Source organism: Dasypus novemcinctus, chromosome 15, assembly GCF_030445035.2.
Source record: "Dasypus novemcinctus isolate mDasNov1 chromosome 15, mDasNov1.1.hap2, whole genome shotgun sequence".
NCBI lineage: Eukaryota > Metazoa > Chordata > Mammalia > Cingulata > Dasypodidae > Dasypus > Dasypus novemcinctus.
Genome location: NC_080687.1, coordinates 9,002,693 through 9,019,956, shown reverse-complemented (window position 1 = coordinate 9,019,956; position 17,264 = coordinate 9,002,693). Strand labels below are relative to the sequence as shown.

The 17,264-nt window shown below is 37.2% G+C and overlaps 1 protein-coding gene across 8 annotated transcripts in view; it reads right to left on the bottom strand.

Moving 5' to 3' along the window:
- The window catches only part of KATNAL1 (katanin catalytic subunit A1 like 1), a 90,470-nt gene that overhangs the window by 65,181 nt on the left and 8,025 nt on the right, over nt 1–17,264 (bottom strand). For 6 of the 8 annotated variants that reach the window (XM_023584770.2, XM_058277004.1, XM_004478922.4 and 3 more), the window contains exons 2-3: nt 8,385–8,556; nt 6,402–6,562 (exon numbers count right to left, since the gene is read on the bottom strand). In XM_023584770.2, coding sequence (XP_023440538.1) covers nt 6,402–6,562; nt 8,385–8,546 — 323 coding nt within the window. In that variant the 5' untranslated portion in view covers nt 8,547–8,556. Of the gene's footprint in view, nt 1–6,401; nt 6,563–8,384; nt 8,557–9,484; nt 9,529–17,264 lie in introns of all 8 variants that reach the window. The other 2 variants (XM_058277003.1, XM_058277006.1) reach the window with 1 other exon arrangement.

Sequence of the window (17,264 nt, the reverse complement as noted above, 5' to 3'; positions counted from 1 at the left end):
GTTCAAACAAATCTCCTTAATAAAGTCAATGAGATGGCTAAAGAGATTAAGGATATTAAGAAGATATTGGATGAGCACAAAGAAAAATTTGAAAGCATACACAGAAAAACAGCAGATGTTATGGGAATGAAAAGTGCAAATAAATGAAATTAAAAATACATGGAATCATATAATAGCAGATTTGAGATGGCAGAAGAAAGGATTGGTGAGCTTGAAGAAATGGCCTCTGAAAGTGAACATAAAAAAGAATAGATAAAGAAAAGAATGGAAAAAATTGAATAAGGTCTCAGGGAACTAAATGACAGCAAAAGGCGTGGAAACATACATATTATGGGTGTCCCAGAAGGAGAAGAGAAGGGAAAAGAGGCAGAAGGAATATTTAAAGAAATAATGGGCAGCGGACTTGGCCCAGTGGTTAGGGCATCCGTCTACCACAAGGGAGGCCCGCGGTTCAAACCCCCGGCCTCCTTGATCCGTGTGGAGTTGGCCCATGCGCAGTGCTGATGCGCGCAAGGAGTGCCTTGCCACAGAGGGGTGTCCCCGCATAGGGGAGCCCCACACGCAAAGAGTGCGCCCCGTAAGGAGAGCTTCCCAGCACGAAAGAAAGTGCAGCCTGCCCAGGAATGGCGCTGCACACACAGACAGCTGACACAGCAAGATGACAGCAACAAAAAGAAACACAGATTCCCATGCCGCTAACAACAACAGAAGCGGACAAAGACGGCGCAGCCAATAAACACAGAGAACAGACAACTGGGGTGGGGGTGGGGGAGAAGGGGAGAGAAATAAATAAATAAATCTTTAAAAAAAAAAAATGTATTTGGAAGGGTAAGGGGTCCTGAATAGCCAGAAACATCTTAAAAAGGAAAAGCAATTTTAAATATTACCTAACTACAGTGGTTAAAAACAGCATGGTACTGGCATAAAGGCAGACACACAGACCAATAAAACTGAATTGATGGTTCAGAAAAAGTCCCTCACACATCTATGGTCAAGTGATTTTTTGACTAGCCTGTCAAACCCACCCAACTCAGGCAGAAAAGTCCATTCAATAAATGGTGCTGAGAAAAATGGATATCCATAGCCAAAAGAAGGAAAGAAGACCCTTATCTCACACCATATACAAAAGTTAACTCAAAATGAATCAAAAACCTAACTATAAAAGAATCATGAAGCTTCTAGGAGAAAATGCAGGAAAGTATCTTCAAGCCCTGGTGGTAGGGGATAGAATCTTAAATGAGATAAGACGAGGACTGAGACGGACTACTAATGATTAATGTATGTAAAATTTTAATTAGCTTTACTGTAAAAGTGTGGAAATGTATAGAGTTGATTCTAACACATTATACTGAGTAACAGCTGGTTTATAAATGCAGATGCGGCTGAAAATGATAGTCTAGGAATGTAAATGCCAATTGAAAGAAAGTTAGAGAATAATCCAGGGACTAAAAAGCACAGTAAACTCAGTGGTGGATGAGAATTGTGGTTGATGGTACAGATGCAAGAGTGTCCTCTGTGAGTTAGAGGAAATGTACATCACTACTGCATGGTAGTGGGATTGTGGAGAAGCATGGGAAAAATGTAACTGGACTGACCTATGGACTGTGGTCAACAGTAATAATACAACGTTCATGCATCAATGTCAAAGGTGTACTGTGTTAACAATGGGGGAGTATGGAAAATGTCTGCCAAATCTTCACTATGGACCTGGTAATAATGGGATGATATTATCTCATAATCTGTAACAAATGTTCCACCACAGTGTGGTGTATTGATAGAGGGGTACTGTTTGGGAATTACGCACATGTGCATGATTGTTTAGTAAGTTTAAACTTAAGTTTAAAATATATTTAAAAAATAATAATAGGGTGGGGTGGGGGAAAAATACACCAAATGTAAGACTGGGACTATAATTAGTAGTAAGATTTTGACCATATTCTTTCATAATTTGTAACAAATGAGTCACGACAATGCAAAGAGTTGGTAGTGGGTTGATGTATAGGACCCCTGTATGACATTGTGCATGTTAGCTTTGTAAGTTCACAATTTTTACTATATACCTATTATTTATCTTTTTCATGTATAAACGATATTAAAAAATAACAGGGTGGGTTGGGGGAAAATACTTTGGTTAGTAGTAATATCTTGAGGATGCTCTTTAATCATTAGTTAAAAACGTTTAACAACAGTGCAAGGCATTGATGGTAGGGTGAGGTATGAGAGCCCTGTGTGATGTGATGTATGTTTCTTTTGTTAAGTTCACAGCTTATTGTTATGTATGTTCATATATGCATGATATATTTCAATAAATGAAAAAAAATGCAAAAAAAAAAAAAATATATATATATATATATATCTACCACTAACCCCAACCTCTCTCAAACTCTGATTCTCATTTCCAATTCCTGCTCAACAGTCTCATCTAGGTATTTTAACTATCTGCTCTGATTTTTCTCTCATCCCCAGTATCTAGTTAATCCCTAATCCAGTTCATTCACCTCAATAATGGCTCCCACACACTTACAAGACCATACGCTCCACAAGGGCTGGGACCATGTCTGTTTCTGTACCCCACTTCATCACCAGCACCTAACACTAGACCTGGCAAAAAATAGGTGCCAGTCTCCTAGCTCCAGCTTTGAGGGATGCTTGGATTATTTTCTCTTATTGGTTTCCTGAGGCCAAGATCTGTGAGCTTTTATATTTTACCTTCATACTTTTTACAGGCCAAAAATATTGTCTAGTATATGATTAATGTTCACTTAATATTCTCATTAAGATATCCACTTTACAGAGAGAAAAAATGAGACACAGAGAAATGGGGTGGAGAACCCCTCAACTATTGGTATAACTGATTTTAAAAACTTGCTCTCCCACCTTCTAATTCCAAGAAAATACCTGAGCCAGAATCTGGGTGAAATACCTACACAGATGAGATGGGACATTACATTCTCTCAGTACTTGACCTTGATCTTAATTTATCAAAAGAAATTTTTATTAATTCACCTTTTTCACTGCAAATTGGGATTTAAAATGCCACCAGTTACTTAATCCATTTGGGTACCCAAAGAAACCTAAATCAACAACTTTAATACCAAGTTAATAAGAATTTCCTCTTAGCTGAAATTCTTCAGCACAGCCCTAACTTGATAAAAATCAATCTTCCTATCTATATATACACAGAAATACATTAAACTGTATTAACTGAATTAACATTACACTGAATTAACATTATAAGGTCTATTAGTTAACTTCTACCTAGACAGAATAAGCCAAATGATTATATTTCAGACTCATGTAGCCTATTCTTACTACAACACCACCACCCAAAAAACAAAGTAACTTAAGAAAACCTAACATACTTTACAAGTTGAATAAAGAATAGCTTATTGAATATATGCTATGTAAAATACTACTTAATATAGAAAATCTTCATTTCATGGTTTCAGGCCTCAGCAGGAGAGAGCACGTAAAAATGGCCTCATTAAAAAAGAATGTGGGGAAGTGGATTTGGCTCAACTGATAGAGAATCCACCTACCATACAGGAGGTCCAGGGTTCAAATCCAGGGCCTCCTGGCCTGTGTGGTGAGCTGGCCCCCACGCAGTGCTGCTGCACGAAAGGAGTGCCATGCCACACAGGGGTGCCCCTGCACAGGGGTGCCCCACACACAAGGAGTGCGCCCAGTAAGGAGAGCTGCCCCGCATGAAAGAAGTGCAGCCCGCCCAGCAGTGGCACAGCACACACAGAGAGCTGATGCAGCAAGATGATGCAACAAAAAAGAGATGCAGATTCCCAGTGCCACCAGATAATGCAAGCAGATGCAGAAGAACACACAGTGAATGGACACAGAGAACACAGAGAGCAGACAACAGGGGGAAAGGGAGAGAAAAAAATTAAATAAATCTTTAAAAAAAAAGAATGTGTAGATACCTATATTTGTATTAATATTTTTAAACATCATTATCATATAAACCTATCCTGTTTCAATAATTATCTTAATCAATATGCTGTATCCATTTTGGTCAATGTGTCACAATTTTCTTATAAATTCTCCACTTGTTAGATGCTTCTATATATTTTCCGGCCATTATAAATGGTACTGCAATACTTACCTTTAAATAAGTAAAATAAAGAATGTGTTTAAAAACTTACATGTAAAATATTATAAAATCATTTCATGAACACAAGAAAGCTTTTAAATTAGAGCACTAAGAACAATATGGAGACATCATGTCTGTGGAATTTAATTCTAATACTGCCTCTAACTCCCATCATGATCCTACTTTTACAGCTCAATTTCCTCACCTTTAAGACAAAGCACCTAATTCATGTCAGAAGATTGCTTTGATTTACCCAAGTGGCTGCTGCTGAGCAGATGCATGACCCAGAAAGTACAATGTCAGACAATGTGGCAAAACCACTGCTGGAAACCAGGGTCCAGGTCACCTTGATACACAGCAAGAGGGACGGAGAGACGTTTTAACCTCCATGAAGTCAAAAGGCTAGAACCACAAACCAGGCCAAACACATCAAATGAATCCCTGAAACGTTTTGTGCAAAACAAGGTAAAGTAAATCATATTTTCCTACTGACTCACATTACAATTTCGTTAAGCAGTTTCAGGTTTTTTTATTCTCATCACCTCTAATATGAATTTAATCAAGCGGATAACTCTGATCCATATGGCATGTATTAGGATATATAGGTACATAAATCAAAACTCATCCACAGATAACTCTGAGTATATTTGGGAAACTAATGGAGCAGAGTGGACACAAATAAGAGCCCTGAAATTAGGGACACTTGGGTTAAAATCCTGGCTCTGCCACTTTTTATTTGAGATGAATTTGTGAGACTAACTTTAATTCTATAAACTTCAACGTCCTCAGCTCTCAATGGGATTGCTATTAATAAATGGATACACAATAACAGCACCTACTTCACAGGAACTTTGGAGGTATAAATAAGACAGTTTGTGTATCGCATAGTAAATAACCAATAATTATATTATCCTTCCCTTGAAAATGACCACTGACTTCATGAGACTTCAACATTTAAACAGTCATATCCTCTAAGTTCCAGAAAAGAGAGGGCAAAATGAGGCTATCATTTTTCAATTGTGTCATTCTTATTACTGATATAAAAGATTAAACACTACTTTATTTCAGAATTGATCATTAATTTTTTTAATGTTATTTAGGAATTTGTGTTGCTTAGAAAACAATCATCTAGTGTTCTCATAATGGGAAACATGAAATTATCTGTAAATCACTGGAAAAACCCAGAAGAAAGAAATTAACCACTTTCACAGTTCTTTAGATGCTTTTATAAAACTTCAAGAGATTAACACACTGAAACAGGATGGTCACAGCCACTCACAAAAGGAAACATTTTCTATGGGGCAACCTTCTGGTCACACCGCAAAGTGGGCCAAAAGCCAGAAAGGTCGAAACACTGATCCTTATGGGGACTACCTTACACGGTGGGCTCTCTTTGGGCCTCAGTTTCCTCACTGCAAAATTAACAGAGCTTATTCACTCCATGCTGACTGAACGTCTACTACGTCTTACTACCAAACCCTGCGTGAGGCAATGGAAGTTTACTCATTTGTTTTTGTAAGTCAATAAAGCCACGGTCCTTACCCTTGAAAAACGCCTAATTTGTGAAGAAAGAAAGAAAGAAATTCAACTTAAGTGCTCTAAGTCAACTGGAGAAGGCTGCAGAGGGGAAAGTCTCTTGAGCTGAGACCTGAAGCATGCAAATGAGCTTCTCAGTGAGGAGAGGGTTAGGGCTGTCCCCTGAAGAGAGCAGACTGCCAAGAGAAGACAGGCCAGAGCAAGGAGGCGTTACTATAGATGACACGCAGGCTGGGTGGCAGGGAGACCTGCTGGGAGATAAACCCAGAGCCACACTGAGGAATCTGAGCGGCAACCTTTGAGCAACGGTAAGCCACTACCATCACTGCCAACGTTCCTTCCAGCACTAGACTCTGCAAGCTGACTCTAGGCCCAAACAGATGAATCTAATTTCTCCCCACTTCCATTTGAAGTTGTTAAGAGTCTTCAAAGCAACACTGTCCAGGTTTTTATGCTGACATTATGAAATTCAAAAGAACTCTCTTAACTAATAAATTTCAGGCCTAGCAGTAGACTTCTGTTATGATCACAGTATCAAAGCATTCTAAAAGTGCAATACACAACAAGTGATTCAATTCTGCTCTTCATCAAATACATACTCAAGGTAAAGAGAGGTGGGAAAATTATAAACAGATATATTTGATATGCCCCCCACCCAATACTTTTTCATTCTTTGTTCAAATAAAGCCTCGCTGGGAATATAAATTAACTACAGAAGTACCTTTTCAGGTATATTCTTTTCAGAATATAAAGTCCCATTTACCTGTGCTCTGCAGGTACAGGCGGCGGCCAAACAGCAGGATCTCTAAATGGCTCATCTTGATAGGACACAGGGAAATCTGGGGGCTTGTCGATTTTAAAACTTTCTAAAGTGCTGACAATACTTTTAACTTGTTCATACTCTTCCAGTAATTCCTGCCGAACCTTAAAAAAAATAGCCTTTATAATAGAAACTTTTTAAAGTTTGTATAAATAACTAATAAGTTGCTACAGAATGGACGTTTACCTAATATCATTCAAAGTAAGCAAAATGAGTCCTTAAAACATATTCAAAAAATAAGGAACTATTTAAAGTAATATAGAAAGAGGTGCAGGGATTGGTTTGAAAAAAAAGACATAATTATATAATTTTTCATAGGGGCAGTAGTTATGTATCTTTACATAATGGGACACTTTCTACCAAAAAAATATAATGTTCATTAATTAAACTTAAAGCCAACAATAATTCAATAACAAGTTAACAATTCCCACAAATCTATATGTGATCTTAAATCCTTTTAGCATATTTGTAAATTGATTGCCAAAATTTGTCAGCCAAATTTTTACCACCATTTCCTATCACCATTATCACTGAATATGGAATGCCTGCCATGGATATCTGGAAGCCTGGAGGAGTATACTGGCAAGAATCACTATTTCCCATTTTTATTTAAATTCTCCTTCACCTAAAGCCTGATTTCTTTTGGCCTTGTTTAACAGCTTTCAGGTACTGGGTAAAGTTTCATTTGAGCTCAAAGGCAAGAGTCTTCCTATATTTAAAAACTCAGTGGAGTACCAACTATGTGCAAGTTCTTATATTATTAAACTCTGGGCCCAGATGAATTTTCAAAAGCAAACAGATAATAGAATGAAAATTACATTTATAAATTCATTTTAACAATCCTAATGTTTACTAACCAGAAAGCATATTTTACTATAAAGCAAAGCATTAGAAACGTTCCCTTTTCTTTAATAATACATAGAAAGGAACATATAAAGAAGCTGCAGAAATTAAAGAAACATCTAAATAAAATTCAAATGCTAACATATGCAATACATAACATTCTACAGTAGGAGAAATGAAATTTCAGAACCTAGTGGAAAGAAACTCAGAAGAAATATCTGAATGGAAATAATCACTATTTAACACATACAATTAAGAATATGTCTAAAGGATTTCTATAATAGCTTCATAAACAACCCCTGCCTGAGGCCAGTACAAAAGACAGAAGAAAAACAAGTAAAATTTTTGACTTGCGTTAGAGCTCTTGCTCTAACTTAACACTTGCTCTCACTTAACACGTAACACTTAAGCTGGAAAATAAAGCAAATTTACCCTCAAAATGCACTAAAACATCAATTTCTGACTAGTGGGAAACTTAGAAGAAAAAACTAGAAAGGCATTAGAACATAAAATGGAAACTTCAAAGAAATGCTTAACTTTGTACTTTTAATTTTAAAAGGATTTTAAGTTTTAAGTGGGAAAATTATAATTCAGATTTTTATTAACTCTACTATTGTAAAATCAAGTAGTATAGTCAAAAGATAGAGCAAATATATTAGTATTTTTTTCATTAGATCACGGATTCATTTGTATTTGTAAGGAGTCTTTCAAAAGACAAAGAAAATTCCTTAAGGGAAAAGTTTTATGACACGGGTCAAAATTACAATAAAAATGAAGGAGCAGAGGTTGAAAAGAAATAGATTATTTCGAAATTTACACATCATTAGGCAATTGATCATGAAAAAAAATTAAGAATAGATTCTATTAGAATTGAATATCTTTAAAATATGCCTCCTCATGAAATATATCAAAAGCATCAAAAATATTAACTAGACAAGTCATGAGATAATTATTCAGCGTACACTTTTAAGTATATTTCAGTATTCATGTACATAAAAACGGTTTACAAAAGCTCAAGCTAATTTGCCAATTCTAATCTCTCAAGTACTGCCCTCAAGCATCACATACTCTAAGGGATCTTACCTGTTGCCATTTGCCTTTGACAGCAGGGTCTCTGACTGACTGGCAGTGTCTGTGAATTTGCTGAATCACCCCCTGGTAATACACCATTGATGAGTCATAATTTCCCAAAAGTGCATATTCTCTTCCTTTCTTTGCGTTGTCACATATCTCAGCCAAATTCATCTTCAGAGACCTAAGCATAAAATAAAATGACTTTTCTATAAAGTTGTTAGCATCAACTATAAAATACTTATTATTCTTTAAAATATCTAGTTTAAACTACTTTGAAAGTCACAGTGGTTATCTTTCATTCATTGAGGTTACCTGAATGCACCTTGAAATACTAAAAAAGGCTGAAAGGCAATTTTTAAAAAAATTTCTCTCCCCACCTTACCCCCATTGTTTAGTGCTTGCTGTGTCAGTTCGTTGTGGGCTCATCTTTTTGGAGGCACCAGAACCTAACTCAGGACCTGCCATGTGGGATTTGTCTCTCACTGTGTTTTCCTCCTTGTGTCTCTTTGCATCAGCTCACCACACCAGCCTGTCACATCAGCTCACTGTCTTGCTTGTCTTCTTTAGGAGGAACTGGGAACCGAATCCAGGACCTCCCATGTGGTAGGTGGGAGCTCAATCACTTGCATAATATCTGCTTCCCAGGTTTCCAATTTCGAAGGTACAAAGGAGATTATAAAAAAACGTCCAGGGAGCAGATGCGGCTCAAGCAGCCAAGCACCTGCTCCCCACATGGGAGGTCCCAGGTTCAGTTCCCAGTGCCTCCTAAAAACTAAAAACAAACAAGCAAACAAACAAAAAAACCAACTCAGGGGAAGCAGTACAGCCCATTGGTTAAGTACCAACTGCCCTCTTACAGAATAACAGGTTCAATCCCTGGCCCTGGTGCCTCAAAAAAAAAAAAAAAACATCCAAAGAGGTAATACAGAGAAAAGTTACACACCTCTGATCTGTGTTAAGGTACATAAATGGATACTAGTTTTCCTTGCTCATTTATAATCACCACAGGTTGCAAGAATGTAAAGCTAACCTTACTTTGCATTCATTTCGTTCTTAAAGCACAGATCTAAAAATAAATATATGAATATCACATTATATTTTCCACTGACCTCAATTAAAACTGCAGAAATTACTTCACACAAACGTTCTGGCCCTAAGAACAAAAAGTCATTTTTAAGGAATACATTTTAAAGGAACAGGCTATACTTGTCCATGAATAACTTATATGCACTTACTTGTCCCTTTCAACTTAGACCTAAGCAAAACCACATGAAATAACTCCCCCTGCTGCCCTTTTGGTTCCCCAGCTTGGAAACCGCTATAATCCTGTCATTCTCTACAGCTTTTTGGCTGTGCCAATAACTATCATTAGTCCTCTCCTTTCTACAAAGTTCAAAGAATACCTTGTGAAACTCCACTTTTTGCCAAAGTCCTCCAGCCCAGTAATTCTGGTTTTTCTTCCAGGCTCTCCAAGTCTCCCAGACTCATCCAAGGCACCTAAGCAAAGATACTTTCCTCCCAAGGCTACAAAGGCCAGAGATGCCCAGGAAGGACATGCTGGGAAAGAGCTCAACTACACTACCTTATTTCCTGGAACAATAAACCAATGAACACACTAAAAGTGGAGAAAAGTCAGAATACCTCTCCGTGCCTTCCTGAGGAAATTAAACTGTTGCCTTGGGCATACTAATTCTTTCTTCCTATGAACCTCTTATCTATTAAGGGGCTCAAAAACTCTTCCTCGCAATTCACCACACCAGTTCTAGGCATTTCAGCTGACTCCAGCACATTCTTGAAAATAAGCTCTTCATTTTCCTTCCCGTTCTTTGCCCGTTCTCTCCTCCCAATATAAGTTCCTAGAAGGCACTTGCAGAAAAGATAAGAAAATAAGAGGACCAGTTTGGAGTGTCCCATATCTGAGTGAAAGATGTTCCAGAAGGAAAGCATGGAAATGCAAATGGCATTTGCATCAAAATCTGAACATGCAGTTTGAGCTCAGAAAATATATCTACTGCAAATTTAGGTGAAAATAGAGGTTTTGCTCATTTTAACACTTGACAGCACAGAAAGCTGCATAAAGCAGCTTGACTTGTGATTCAAACATTAGTTGTCCTATAAATTACTTTAAGGCAGTGTTAGTTTTGCACAGAAGCACTGTTTTGTCTGAAATTTTTAGAAAACTGGTAACAGATCCTTCAAGCTTCTAGAAGGGGGTGAACAAGTGAAATATTAAAGGATGAGGAATCTGAATGACTTCAATGTTTTCAAGTTAATATTGAAACCTAGAAGTCAATAGAATAGAGCAATGTCTTCAAAATTCTGAAGGAAATTATTTCTAAAGTAAGAGTCTATACACAGCCAAACTATGACTGAAGTATAAGGGTAAAATAAAGACATTTTCAGACACACACAGTCAAAAAAAACTTTACCTTCCATCTATGGAAACATGTGCTCCATAAGATAACTAAGAAAAAGAAAGACATGCGATGAAAAAAAAAAAGGATCAGACATAAAAAAGGCAAAGGGACTGCCTGGGATGAACGGGGATACCAGTTTGAAGAGCCTTGAGAAAGAGGGATCGTATCTCTCTTTGGAACAAAGTAATGGCATGCATACTCCCCAAAATAATTGATCTGGGTTCCCACCTGTAATGCAACCCACGAAGAACTTTGTTTCCACATTAAATATGTTAGCTCTAGAGCTTTCAGAAATGGCCTTTTCTAGGCTGAGGAAGTCCTCTTATATTCTTAGTTTTCTGAGAGTTCTTATAATGAATGGCCTTGAATTTTGTCAAATGCTTTTCTGTACCTATTGAGATTATTATATGGTGTTTGAGTTTAGTTTCCTAGTATTACATTGATGGATTTTTAAACAGGAATTTTCATTTTTTCGCGTGCAGAGTGGATGATGTTTTACTGGCCCTAGGAGGTAGCAGCTTTTTAATTTTTAATTTTCCTTGTGGTAACATATATACAACACAAAATTCCCTATTTTAATTGCTTGTAAGTATACAATTCAGTGGTATTAATTACATTTACAATATTGTGCTACCATAACCACCATCTAAAACATTTCCAAGGTTTCTGTTTTCCAAACAGAAACTCTTTAACCATTACTTATTAACTTGTCATTCCCCTGGCCCTGTCCTTAGGATTCTTCCAGACTCTGGAGTTTCAAATAGATGCCTCAAATGGCTCTAGCTGGTTCAAAAGTTGTTTTGGTGGAAGGACTGATTCCTGGAGCTTCCCACTCTTCTGCCCTCCCAGAGACACTGCCATGTGCCTTGCCATATGACAGAGGAACCAAAGATCACCAGCAGCCAACCCCAGAATTCCACAGTCTATTGCCCTGATGCCTTGATTTGAACATTTTCCTGGTCTCAAATAAATTCCCATTGTTGAAGCCAATCCACTTTATGGTATTTGCTTGAACAGCCTGGGAAACTAAAGCACTTGCTATCATAAATGGAATTGTTTTCTTGATTTCCCTTTTGATTGTTCACTGCTGGTGTATGGAAACACCACTGATTTTTTTATTTTTGTGTCTTGGATCCTGTACCCTGCTACTTTGCTGATTTTAGTTATTAGCACTTGCAGCTTTTTTGTGGCATCTACAGGACTTTCTATATGTAAGATCATGACATCTGGGAATTGAGATCGTTTTACTTCTTCCTTTTCAGTTTGTTTTATTTTATTTCTTTTTCTTGCCTAATTACTCTGGCTAGAACAGTGTTCAGTAGCAATGGTGAAAGCAGGAATTACACTGATTTTTTAAATATAAACTACCTCTAATTCTGAGGGATAAACCCCACTTGGTCCTCTAATTTTCTTATCTTTTCTCTCCTGTTTCCCATCTCGTTGTCCTCTAGCTCTCCTTTCTTAGAAATTTTTCTCAACCACATATTCCAACCCTCTCCAAAGGTTTTTCTTTTCCATTTTTAAAAGTTTTTTTTTTTATTTTTGAGGCATACAACTTTTATAAAGCACACAAATCCTAAGTGTATAACTCAATGGATTTTTACATAGTGTACACTCAAGTAACACCCACATCAAGCTACAGAGCACTTCCAGCCTCCCAAAATGTTTCCTCATGTCCCCTCCCAGGCAGGACCTTCTCCTCGAGGGTAATCACTGTTCTGACTTCTATCACAATGACTTTTGCATGTGTTTTATTTTTAATCGGATTTGATGAAGAGTACTTTCTATAAAATTAAATTTACTAATTTCAAGTCTACAATTTGAAATGAGTTTTGAAAAAGGTATACAATTGCACAACCACCACCACAATCAAGACAGAATAGTTCCATCACCCCCAGAAAATCCCTTCCTACCACTTTGCAGTCAATCCCCACCCTCACCCTGCATTCTTCTGTTTGCTTATCACTATATTTTAATCTTTTATAGAATGTGACATAAATAAAATATTATTATGTGCACTCTGGTGTTTAACTTCTTACACTTAGAATAATGCTTTTCAGATTCAACCACGCTGCTACATTTATCAGTAGTTCATTTCTTTTTTATTAGAGTAAGATATCATTGTATGGATATACTGAAATTTGTTTATTCACTCATTAGTTCTACATAACTCACCTGGCAGAAACAAACCCAAAAATACATAATTACCATATTTCCTGGCACTCCCACTTCTAAGTATATACACAAAAGAATTCATTCAAAGCAGGGACTCAAACAGATATTTGCACACCAATATTCATAGCAGCATTATTTACAAAGCCAAAAGGTAGAAGCAACCCAAGTATCCTTCAACAGAAGAATGATTAAACAAAATACGATAAATACAAACAATGGAATATTATTCAGCTATAAAAAGGAATGAAATTGATACAGGCTACAATGTGAATGAACCCTGAAGACATCATGTTGAATGAAATAAGTCAAATACAAAAAGACAAAGATGTGATTCCACTTATATATGAAATAATTAAAATATGCAAATGCATAGTCAGAAATTAGAATGCAGGTTACTAGGAGCAGGGATGGGGGTGAGGAATGGGGAGTTAATAATTAGTACAAAGTTTCTGTTTGGGGTAATGGAAAAGTTTTGGTAATGGATGGTGATGATAATAGCACAAAATGGTGACTGTAATTAACACCACTGAATTGCATACTTGAAAATGGTTAAACTGTGAAATTTTATGTTGTATTTATGTTGCCACAATAAAAATTTTAAAAAACACACACATAACTGTTCGACACTGTATTAGTGACAGTTCTCCAGAGAAACAGAACTGACAGATATATATATGTATGTATGTATGTAAATACTAAGAGATTTATTATAGGAATTGGCTCATGCAACTACGGGGACTAGTAAATCCAAATTCAATTTAGGAACTCCGATGAGGGGTCAATGAATTCCCCAGGCGAAGCTGGCTGGCTGAAGTTTTTCTTTCTGACTGGTGAAATATCCAGTTCTCCCTTTAAGACAGAGGGGTTCTTAACCTTTTTTGTTCCACGGACTCCTTTGTCAGTCAAGTAAAAACCATGGACCCCTTATTAAGGCCACACTATACTGTGTATTATTTAATAAATATACCACATCCACACCAACACATCGATACAAGAATTTTTTTTTTTTTACTTTCAATTCAAGCTCACAGACCTCTTGTTAAGAATCCCTGCTTTAAGGCCTTCAACTGATTAGATGAGACATCTCTCACTGTTGAAGGTAATCTCCTTTGGTGACTATAGATGTAATCATCCACAGACGCAATCAACTTACTGATGATTTAAATCCACAAAATACCCACAGAGTTTTAACAGTCCAGTGCTTCCTTGACCAAATAACTGAACACCATAATCTAGACAGGTTGACACATGAACTTAACCATCACAAACACAAAGAATGAAACCTAATGTAACCTATGGACTTCAGCCAAAATAATTATAATAATATTAGCTGCTAATTATAAAAAATACACCACACTAATGCAAAATGTTAATACTAGGGGAAAACTTGGGGGTGGGGGGCTGGGGAACAATTCTGTACTTTCTGCATGATTTTTTAGAAAACCTACAAAAGCTCTAATATATACAAATAAGTGTAACAGAACAAACAATACTTCAACATGATCAGATATGACAAAAACTGTTTAACAGAAATATCTTCATACCGAAAGAAGATTAGAAAGAATAAAAGTTTCAACCTAAAGCTCATTTTTTAATGGGCTGTTTAATAGAACTTTTGGTCAATTACTAATGGGCTGAATTATGGAGTTCAAAAGGGATTTCAGGGAAGCGGACTTGGCTCAACAGACAAGGCGTTCGCATACCACATGGGAGGTCCGCGGTTCAAACCCAGGACCTCCTTGACCCGTGTGGAGCTGGCCCACGTGCAGCGCTGATATGCACAAGGAGTGCCCTGACACACAGGGGTGTCCTCTGCATACAGGAGCCCCACATTCAAGGAGTGCGCCCCTAAAGAACAGCCACCCAGTGCAAAAGAAAGTTCAGCCTGCCCAGGAGTGGCGCCGCACACACAAAGAGCTGATGCAGCAAGATGACACAACAAAAAGAGACACAGATTCCCGGTGCCACTGACAAGAATAGAAGCGGACACAGGAGAACACACAGTGAATGGACACAGAAAGCAGACAACTGGGGGGGGGGGGGAGAGGGGGAGAGAAATAAATAAATAAAAATTTTAAAAAGTTAAAAAAAAAAAAAAGGGACTCCAGAGCATTTCCAGGAAGATGGTGGACTAGAAAAACATGGGACTGTCTTCTCCAGAAAAATAGCTAGAAGACAGGAGGAATCAGCCTGGAAAAATATCTTATATCTATGCACTGAACCAGGGTGCCCCAAAATACATCAGACAAATTCTGGCAAAACTGAAGGGAGAAAGAGACATCTCTAAAATAAGTACTGGAGACTTCAACACACCACTCACATCATTACATAGAATAACTAGGCAGAAGATCAACACGGAAGTAGAGCACTTGAACAATATGATAAACAAGTTAGACCTAACAGACATATACAGAACATTGCATCCAAACTCAGCAGGTTACCCATTCTTTTCAAATGCCCATGGATCTTTTTCCAGGATCGACCACATGTTATGGCACAATGCAGCTCTTAATAAATATAAAAAGATTGATATTATACAAAGCACCTTCTCAGATCATAATGGAATGAAACTAGAAATCAATAATAGACAAGAAAGAGGTAAATGTGCAAATGTGCGGAAGCTAAACAATATAATCCTAAATAATCAGTGCGTCGAAGAAATTGCAAGTGAAATCAGTAAATATATTGAGACAAATGAAAACGAGAACACAACTTATCAAGACTCATGGGATTCAGCAAAGACAGTCTTGAGAGGGAATTTTATAGCCATAAACACCTATATTAAAAAAGAAGAGCTAAACTCAAAGATTTAACTGAACAACTAGAGAAACGAGAAAAAAAAGAGCAAACCATTCCCAAAGCAAGCAGAAGGAAAGAAATAATAAACATTAGAGCAGAAATAAATGAAATTGAGAACAAAAAATAGACAAAAGCCAATAAAAGCCGGTTCCCTGAGATCAATAAAATGTAAATAAGTACAATCAGAAATGAAAGGGGGAAAGTCTTGACTGACCAAACAGAAATAAAAAGTATTATGAGGATATTATGAGAAACTGTATGCCAACAAACTAGACAGCCTAGATAAAATGGACAAATTCCTAGAAATGCACAAATGGCCTACACTGATGCTATAAGAAACACAAGAAATTAACAAACCAATCACATTTAAAGAGTTTGAATCCGTCATCAAAAATCTCTGAACTAAGAAAAGTCCAGGACCAGATGGCATCACAGGTGAAGTCAACCAAGCATTTTGAAAAGAATTAACACCAATTCTGTTTAAACTCTCCCAAAAAATTGAAGAGGAGGGAAAATTACCCAACACATTTTATGAAGTCAACATCACCCTAATACCAAAGCTAGATAAAGACACTTACAAAAATAGAAAATTACAGACCAATCTCTCTAATGAATATAGAAGCAAAAATTCTCAACAAAATACTTGCAAATCAAATCCAGCAGTGTGTCAAAAGACGTATACATCATGACCAAGTGGGATTCATCCATGGTATGCAAGGCTGGTTCAACATAAGAAAATCAATATAATACACTACATGTAGCAGTTTGCTATTGTTTTTGAATTTCAAAAATAGATATTGCATTGTGTTTGTTCCTCTAGTCTGTTCCTCTGGGCATATCAGACTGTATTAAACTCAGAGGTATCACTTTTATTTTATTAAATCAATATTAGGGCTTGTATTTGATCTTGTCACTATGGCCACTTGGTCTGAGTCCCGCCTACAGCTAGCCTACAGCTACAGTTGTGGGCTATATAAAAAGATGTTCAATAAAAGACAGGGAAGTAAATACGCAGAGAAGAACAGAGAAGCAGGAACCGATGAAGACAGAATGCTCCATAGACATGACCCTGGGAAGAGAGATGAGCCTGACAGTTCTACAGCTGACCTTGTAGAAAGAACGATAAGCTGTGCCCAGAAAGAAATGAGCCCCAGGGAGAGCGAAAGGTCTTATGCCAGCCTACAGCTGAGATAAGAAGAGGCTGGGACCACAGAGCCTGAAGAGGAAGGAAGAAGGCTGAACCCTAGCAGACATCACCCACCATCTTGTGTCAATAGATGGAAATATGGTGAAAAAGTACCTTTTATGGTACCTTGAGTTGGACTCTTTAGGGCCTGGCAACTGTAAGCTTCTACCTCAAATAAATACCCTTTATAAAAGCCAACAGAGTTCTGGTACTTTGCATCAGCACCCCTTTGGCTGACTAATAAACCACATTAAGAAACTGAAGGGGAAAAAAACCACATGATCATCCCAACTCAGAAAAGGCATTTGACAA